Source organism: Cornus florida, unplaced genomic scaffold (assembly GCF_030987335.1).
Source record: "Cornus florida cultivar Cherokee Brave unplaced genomic scaffold, ASM3098733v1 CherokeeBrave_3.0.0_Hap2_Chr11, whole genome shotgun sequence".
Classification (NCBI taxonomy): domain Eukaryota; kingdom Viridiplantae; phylum Streptophyta; class Magnoliopsida; order Cornales; family Cornaceae; genus Cornus; species Cornus florida.
Window position 1 is genome coordinate 54,567,345 of NW_026775581.1, and position 8,935 is coordinate 54,576,279.

At 34.2% G+C, this 8,935-nt stretch overlaps 1 protein-coding gene across 2 annotated transcripts; it reads right to left on the minus strand.

Annotated features, from left to right (window-relative positions):
• Positions 1-915: 915 nt before the first annotated feature.
• On the minus strand, positions 916-5,551 carry LOC132285286 (uncharacterized). Of its 2 annotated transcripts, none has more exons than XM_059787452.1 (5): positions 5,305-5,551; positions 3,386-4,242; positions 2,706-2,864; positions 1,512-1,766; positions 916-1,162 (listed from the first exon to the last, which is right to left on the minus strand). In XM_059787452.1, exons 2-5 carry the CDS (start codon positions 4,235-4,237, stop codon positions 1,034-1,036), a joined length of 1,395 nt encoding a protein of 464 aa, XP_059643435.1. In that variant the 5' UTR covers positions 4,238-4,242; positions 5,305-5,551; the 3' UTR covers positions 916-1,033. The 2 variants fall into 2 exon arrangements, with proteins under 2 accessions (XP_059643435.1, XP_059643436.1); XM_059787453.1 differs by having other exon boundaries at positions 5,258-5,551.
• Between the last annotated feature and the right edge of the window lie 3,384 nt (positions 5,552-8,935).

Consider the following 8,935-nt stretch of genomic DNA (forward strand, 5'->3'; position numbering starts at 1 on the left):
CGAATGCTTAGTTGACTACAACATTTTTGAACAAATCGAAAATAGCATACAAGACCCGAAAATGCCTTATATGTATATATAGTATTTTATTTTCCAAATAAACACTAAAAAACTCATGCAACAATAGACTTGTACAATACTTGTGTACATGTCTGTAATATATATACAAACGTATATAAGCATATCGCACAAACTGCGTCTATATACACACATTAACATGTAAAACAAATAATACATGTGCACATAAAGGTATATATATTACACACTGCATAGTCATATAAACTCGCTGTAAAAAATCTATATAACCACCCACCTACACATGAGCCAATATGAAATACATATATTCAGCTATATATTATATACACGAGTGTGTGTGACTATTGAGCATTTAAACTGCAAAAACTAGTAAATTATATTTATACTGAAAAATGAAAGCAATCCAGTAGAAAAAAATTTCATATATAAAAAATATTTCCCAATGTATAATATTTTACATCGAAACAGATGAGCGTGAAGTAAAGGGAAAATACGATTAAGCTAAACAATTTCACTAAAAGCATAATATTTGCACTAAATTGTGTGTGTGTGTGTTTAAATACTTGAGCGTGAGTCCGCAACGACCATAATGAATCAAAAAGGCCTCAGACCTCATGGATGCACAAAGTAGGCATCAATCACGACAAGTTGATATTATGATTTTGAACATCCAAAAGAAGTCAAGCAGCCTGATTAATCAGAACTAAAATCAATTTGAACATGATCCACAAAGCCCCACAAACCTTAATCCCTCCTAAGATTACCTGATTGAGGTCCATCAACCCACTTGAACTCAAGAACCATGCAGCCACATAATGCAAAACAACTCAACCAACACTTGTATAGTTCTAAGTAATGGATTCGATTCGATTATACGAATTTAGAGAAGAATATGAACTACTTATGGAGGTAATAAAAGGTTTAATTTGTTACTACAGAGATATGTAAAAAGTTTGTATATACATTACAAAATTAAACATGTTGCAACCAGCCCACATCAAATTGATTGGTAGCCTTCCTCTCGTTCACTCTTTCTTCGAAAAGCAACAGCAGCAGCTACAGCTATTGCCGCACCAAAAATTGCTATACCCCAAACAGAACGAGGTAATGTCATCTTTTCATGCTCCTGCAAGAACCAAGCAACATCAGAGGCTGTTTGTTCGATATTATTCACTCATTTCTTACCCTTCATTATAATTTATCTTCTTCTTTTTCTTTTTCTTGTTTTCGGTTCCTGGTGTATACATATTATGCTTTGGATCTATCCATTCCTATACTTGCAAATCTATCCAAATGTTATATGCTTCTGAACCCTTCAAAGTTCAATCATTATCATCTCTTCAGTTTCTAGAAAAGAGTTCTTTTTACCCTAGATTCATCAGTGCATTTGCAAGATGTTTCAAATATCATTGTGTTCGATAAAGTGTGACCAACTAAAATAATAATTATAAATGAAGGCTAAAAGAAAATCTCACTTCAACCAGAGCAGGCAGGAAAGGATTGGGCTGTGGTACTTTGTCTGCAACCAATACGTAGAACAGCCCCATAACTCCTGTGTGCCTTTTAGCACTGCTATAATTTGATTCCAGAACTAGAGTCTCCCCATCAGATATCTTGACAGAGCCGGGTTGAGGATAACAAGTGGACATTCCTACAATATAACCAGCCTCATTTCCTGCTTCTTTTCCTTCTCCATAAGTTGGTGTCGAATGGCATATTACCCGTCCATCCTAACTCAATATTAGTCAATATTCAATAATTACATGAAGACAAATATATCAAACTAAGCCCCACAAACCAAGAAATTTTACCACAACAACAACAACAACAACAAAAAAAAAAAAAAAAAAAAAATCACACACACAGACACACAAATGACACCATTCTCCACCCATGTACAACATTGAGCCTACACTCTTAGATGCGTTGAAAGGGTGGAGGACAATTAGTTACATGCTTTAGCAAAGAAATATACTCAAGGAACTCTTAATTTGTGGTACAAAAAAGGCAAACAAGTATTCATAAACAAATTAGCTTCATCTAAATCAAGGGTGCAAAGAAGCACCTTTCAAAGGAGAGAGATACATAAAAAATCTCACACAGTCATGCAGCTCCACGAGGGGTTAGCCACTTTTTCATTCTTACAATAATACTCTTTTGCGGTAAATTTTTGTGTATAAATGATCGCCATTTTGTCATGATTTTATCAAAGGTAATTAATTATTCATGATAACGAAACATTAGCCAACTTATTAGCCATGTATATTGTTGCGCACCATGTAAAGATAGGAAAAGAAAAAAACTAACAACATTTTCCATCTTCTATAATTTATATTGAGAAATTAATCAAATCATCATATCTTCATGCAGGAATGGAATATTACTCTTGCATCAAGCGTCAGACACAATCTTTGACAGGATGATTGTATATCTTTAAAAGGAAAAAAAAAAAAAAAAAATCTAATTACTGGTTCAGTTATTGAGACAGGAGATACATGTTAAAGTGTTTTTGCTGGTGAGACCTATCCTTTCATGATACATCTCAGTAGAAAAAATGACTAAGATCATCAAAGAGGGCAGCTAAGGATATCTGACCAATCTAGCTGATGAGAGTAAAATGAGTAGACGACATGGGATACAAACTGGAAATAAGGAGTTAGAAAAATCACCTCTCCATAAAGAGTAGAACCAATTCCCCCAGTATGTTGGTGTGCAACACTGTAGATGACATTACCACCAGTTGGCATAGAGAGGCTTACCCTTTTGGTGTCAATGCAACCATCATTAGCCTCATCAGTGGCAGTGCAAGCATCAACTTCATACTCCACCTATATTAAGCAAGTTCATTCGAATCATTGTCCAAAAAGATAAATAAATTAATATAAAAAGATAAAGAGACAAACTTATTATATCACTCTAACAAATATAAGCTAATATTAATTCCACTCATTGTTTTTTGAAAATGATGAATGGAATTTTCTCCTAAATCATTCTCATACAAACTAATTTAACATGTATTGGCATTGTTTTACAATTAACCAAATCTCCATGAATGCAATCAAGACCTTTGCAAAATCTAACCTTCAGTCCAAAATTCTACCATTTTTTACACTTACGTGGTACATCTAAACTATTGTACTTGCACTTAAAGAAAAAAGGAATTCAGGGCTATTATATCTGCTTTGATTCAGGAAGATCTTTTAGTGTTATAATTTCAAAAACTGAAGGCAGCATAGTTTTACAAGCCTTTATATTGATATCTAGATGCATATACTAAAACTACTTGCATATATCAAATAATTTAGACCAAAATTAATGACTTCAAGCCATAGGAGAAAAATTCACTCACCTGGCAATAATGACTTATAATTCCGTCATCTAGCTTCTTCCATATGTCAGTTACATCAAATATATATATTTTAATAGGCACAATGAAATTATCCCAGTCAACCCACTTCACTGTATATCTCATGTATAGACCTCTCTTGGCACTCTCAAAGCCTTCTCTCACCCTGCATTGTGTTTGATCATAGCAACATCTCAAGCCTCCTTTATAACCTGGCTTCAAAGGTCTACCATTTTTATCCTCTGTAACATTATAAAGATCACACCTGCATTCGGTGCATCCCAATCTATCTTCCACACCCCGCGTATCAATTGCATGGACATTCATCAACCATTTCTCCTCATATCCATCAGGAATTTCTGCCGGATTACCAGATTCTATTCCATAGGGATCTGGCACATGTGTGGCTGTTCTTCGTGTTTCAGATCCAAGGCCAAAATACTGGCTAAGACCACGATCACATACACCAGTGTTCCTTACGAAAATAAAATCAGATTGATTGAATGACTCAAACCCCATACTGTCATTGTACTTTGGAATTTCTACACTTTTACGCTGATAGTATCTCACAACAAGCCAGTGGTGGAGATAAGTTTCGTGAAGGGGAATGGGATTTCCTGCCTCATCAACGACTTCAGCATTGAAATTCTTGATGGCAATATGACCTCTTGGAAAGTCAATGTCATGGTAGAACTTGTTTGCCACTGATCCTGGTTTCAGTACAAACTTTGGAGATAGAAAGAGAGAGGATTTTACCCCATTTTCAATACTAATACGAGCTTGTGAAGTTTGAACGCTTAAACCCAATAGGAGAATTAGTAAGGAAAGCAACCAACCTCCACAACAATGTGCCATATTTTCTGTGGATGTCAAAAATTTCTGGTTAGATAACAAAATTGCTTGAACACAAGTACATAGAAATAACCCCTCACATGCGAAATTATAGAAGATCTCCTTTAAGATAAATCAATTCATTCGAATTGAGAAGCTCTACAGGAGAGGAGGACCAAAATAAATACATATATAGAAATTTTCTTTCATAATGGCAATATAAATATGTAGAAATGGCAAAATCTTGGACCGGGAAGGGTGACTATGAGGGCAATCACTTTGTACAAAAAGTGACAAAGGTAACACCCTTAGAGGGACCACAATGGATCAATAGCAAAAGATGGCACAAATAAATAAATAAATAATAAAAAACATAAAGAAGCCCATTTCCTCCTAACCAAGCAAATCTATAGGGGATGTCTAAGACCTAAGGCCAAACCAAAAAAGAAAAACAGAAAGGAAGATCATTAAAGATTTAAATACAAAATTAAATGAAAAGAAAAAGGGGAAAAAAATCCCATTTCCACATAAACAAAGCAAATCTACAGGGGATGACTAAGAACTAAGACCAAACCAAAAAAAGAAAATCAGAAAGGGAGATCCTCAAAGATTCAAATACTAATTAAATGAAGAGACTATAATATTGGTAGACCTGAAGGAGATTTCCAACTAACCGTTAACATTTAGACATACAGATAACTCACCCTTTTCAAAGAAATTGATTGACAAAAGAAAAGAACCTTATAGTAATTGGTTCTGCAATTTTGCTATAACTAAAATTTTTAGAAAGCACATGGATTATTTGCAAAACCCACAAAGCTAGAACCAAAATTTATAATAAATCATATCCATTTCTAGTGTTCTAATTCAAGCAGTTCAAGTGTAAAGCAAGGACAGTCACTGCGGGGCTTTAGGGACAGACAAATTGATATAATTATTGCATCACACTTCAATAGCTTGAACTGGGTGGATTAATTTGAATTTAATGATTAAAACAGGAATTATATAGACAACAAGAATTCAAGAAACAACACAAGAACATACCATAGAACAGATGAAACCCAAGAAAGAGAGTGATAGCAAGAACTTACTAATCCAGAATAGAAGGGACTGAACATAGGCAGATCAACAGTTTGAAAAAGTGAGTGACAAAACCCAAATAACTGTTTTAGCTTTTAGTATATAAATTTTAGCTTTTGGGATATAAATACAATCACGTGGTAGATAAAAGTCATAGTATGGGTTCCGTGTGTTTACGCGTTTCCCACGATGATGGGCGCTGCTTGCTTCAGTGGTGGAATTTTGAGACTCAGTAGAAAACGATAAAATGAAATGAAAGGAATTGAAAAAGAAGACTATGGGAAATTTCTATAAAAACAAAAAGAAAAATAGACAATGGATGAGACTAAGCCATGACGTGGTCTAAACACTCCCAAGGGTTGTGTGTGTGTTGTCACTGTTGCGGCGGATAGAACATATCTTTACCAATTGGGTGAAGTGCACAAAACACCTCTAAAATATGTTTACAGTGCATATCACATTCCTTTACGTGCAAAAAACACCCTTTAAGTTTCAATTTGGTGCATTTAGGTCCTTATGACACATTTAAAATCTAAATTGATCAAATTACCTTTATTGAATAATTTTATAAAATATATAAAAATAAATTTTTTTGTAAAAAGACCAAAAAGTACAATGCTTTACTCTTCTCATATCTTCGGCAGGGATACGAATCCTCTCCATAATCATCTCTCTCCTGCTTTGTCCAAATCTAAATCTAGGTGCTTTTTCCAAATCTAAATCAAAGGATTAATATTAAGACAGGTCTTTACTTACCTAAACTACACCATTTTTGGAACCAAACAGACCAAACAAACATTTGTACTTCTTTTCTCTCCCTCCTCCTCTTACTTTCTCTCTTTACACTCTGAAACTTTTCTTGCTGATAAACCACACCAGGAGGCAATGGTTGAGCAAAGAGGTTCAAATGGAGTTCTGAGGATTAGAATTAATCAACCCAAAATTGGGACCTTTACAATTTGGTGGAGTTGATGTGAACCAATTATTTGTTGTCATTGTTATTTAAAGAAATTTCTGAACAACTGTTTTGAGGCCGAACAAGGAAATCCACTGAAGAAGAGACTGGTCTTGGCCTGATTCAGACAACAAACTCTCTCAATCTTCCAATCCAGACACCTCCAACCTATAAGGAATTGGTAGGAGATCCACCCCCAATTCGTCCTTCAGACCACCAGCTGAGAAACACTTCGTCACAGATCCCGGACCAGTTTCCGGCGACATCGAAGTCGGCCATATTTGCTAGGGGTTGTTATCAGAAACCACCGCCACACTCGCTATGTACTCTGTAGAACCAGACCCACAACCGTCACCGGCTCTTTCGCGGCCAAACGATGAAGAAAACGTTGACATCGAAGTTGACGGGCTTGGTTTTCCTGGGTAGACAGTAGCAACTTTCGTTGGTAGGGTGTAGAGCGAGTGTGTAGAGAGAAAAAGTATGATGAGGATGAGAAGAGAGAAAAAGTATGAGGAGGATGAGAAGAGAGAAAAGAAGCACAAATGTCCGTTTGGTCCCAAAATGATGTAGTACGGATAAGTGAACTGCTTATGATGAGGATGATTGCTAATTGGTTGTGGCAGACCTCATGATTTGCATTGAAGAGGATGATTGCATTGAAGAAGATGATTGTAGGGGCATTTTGGGAAGAAAAAAAGGGCAAAATAGGTATTACAGTAATAATTTATGTTAGATTTCTGACAGAGGGGTAATTTTGCACAATTTCAAAAGATTAGGGGTATTTATTGCACACTTTTTCAAATAGGGAGTAAAAGTGCTACGAAAAGTATACTTCATGGGTGTTTTTTGCACTTTCCCCTTTACCAATTTCCTAAATTAAAATAAATTTCACTTACCTCCCCTTAAGTTCATCAATATCTCACATTGACCCTTTCATGTTTTATTATTTTACTTACCTCCCTTAAGGGTTTAGTTTATGTAACAGATTCCTTCTTTCCTGATCAATTCGATCAGGCACTCGCCATCTATTTTCATTGTTCAACTCTTTGACAACACGAAAAAACCATTGTTCAACTCTTTGACAATATGAAAAAACCAAAAGCTCTGCCCTCCCTCTCTATCACCATTTTGCCATTTTAATGTCTGAAATGACAGCAAACATTTCACGAGCAAAACAGTAAAAAAAGTCAATCAGAGGGGAAATAAGTGGGATTAAGAAATATAGAAAAGTTTATGTGGGATAATGACAAATCTCAAGAGAGATAAGTGGGGTTTTTAAAATATTGAAATTGAAACCGGATCTGTTGAGGCTTGAAACTAAACCAAATCGTATCATGAAAGACTAGTTCGGTTCAGTTCCTAACCTTGGTTTTTTTCTTTTTTGACCTTCAAAAAAATAAAAAATAAAAATCAATAGCTCATTGTCAAATATCAACCACATAGATTTGCTTATCAAAGCAAAAAAAAAAAAAAAGTTTATATAACAAATGGACAATGATGTGATTTTGAAAATACTTGCAAGCGCACGAATATATTGGAGTATAGATTTGCAAAATAAGGTCGTATCCACAGGAATTGCATTGAAAATTTAAGAAAAACTAATTTGAATCCGAATTAATTCAACTCTAACCGAGTTACTCGAAATTGATCTTGTTGAATTTCTACTAAGCATGCAACTAAATGATAGTAATTAAAGCGAAAATAAATGTGAGAAATATCAAGGTATCGGATTCCACTACCATTAAACATGCAAATGTCTAATTAACTATTTTTCAATTCCCAATCAAGAGTAGCAATTTAGAAATTAATCTAATATTTTCTCAAGATCTATCATTGTGCATACATAAAAATTATTTAATTGTTGATTTTCCTTCGCTTCAGAGTTGTAAAATCTAAGTATCTTATGTATCCAAATGAAGAAAAACATAAGATTGAAGTTTTACTTGTAGAATTTATAGAATCAAGTTTAGATTAATTAATTTTCATTCCTAACTATCAAAATTACATGATAATAATGGTGAAAAGAAATCAAATAAATAATCATGGGAGACAAAATCATAAACATTCAAAGCATGAAATAGGAATTGATAAATAGAATAACAAAAATTTATTTCATAATGGGCTTTCTTCTCAACCGTAGTTGAGAAGTTAGTTACTCATAGTGAAGGAAAATTCAAAGGAAATAAATACAATAGAACCCGAATTTCCCCAGCTTGAGAGCTTCTTCTTGTCTTATTTCCTCCCTCTTTTATCCTCTTCCTTAAAATCCCTTCTTGTCTTATTTCCTCCCTCTTTTCACCTCTTCCATAAAATCCCAACATTGCTATTTATGGAGTTGGACGAGATGATGGATAAATGAATTTGTTGGAGACTTGAAATTTGAATTCCTTTGAATTTTAAATTTTAAATTTGTAACTCCTTTTTTTATCTCCAAATCTTTTTCAATTTTATATTCAACTCATTTTCTATCTTCTTATCTCTCATTTGAACTTTTCTATCTCTTCACCTTCCTTTGAATTATTTCCATTTCTCCTATTTGAACTTTGAGACAAATTTGAATATAACCAGATTTTTTGCAATAAACCATTAAAAACTAGAATTACACAAACGCACATTTATTAAATAAAATAATTAAAGAGTAGTGAAACTCACATGGAAGACTTGCAGCGAATTGCCTAACCGAATGA

Excerpts from the sequence above, each read along its gene's own strand:
- LOC132285286 (XM_059787452.1), bottom strand. The coding sequence starts at position 4,237 with ATGGCACATTGTTGTGGAGGTTGGTTGCTTTCCTTACTAATTCTCCTA. Across the intron at positions 1,767-2,705 it reads GTTCTACTCTTTATGGAGAG|GATGGACGGGTAATATGCCA; the intron begins GTGATTTTTCTA and ends ATATTGAGTTAG. Across the intron at positions 1,163-1,511 it reads TCCTGCCTGCTCTGGTTGAA|GAGCATGAAAAGATGACATT; the intron begins GTGAGATTTTCT and ends TGGTTCTTGCAG.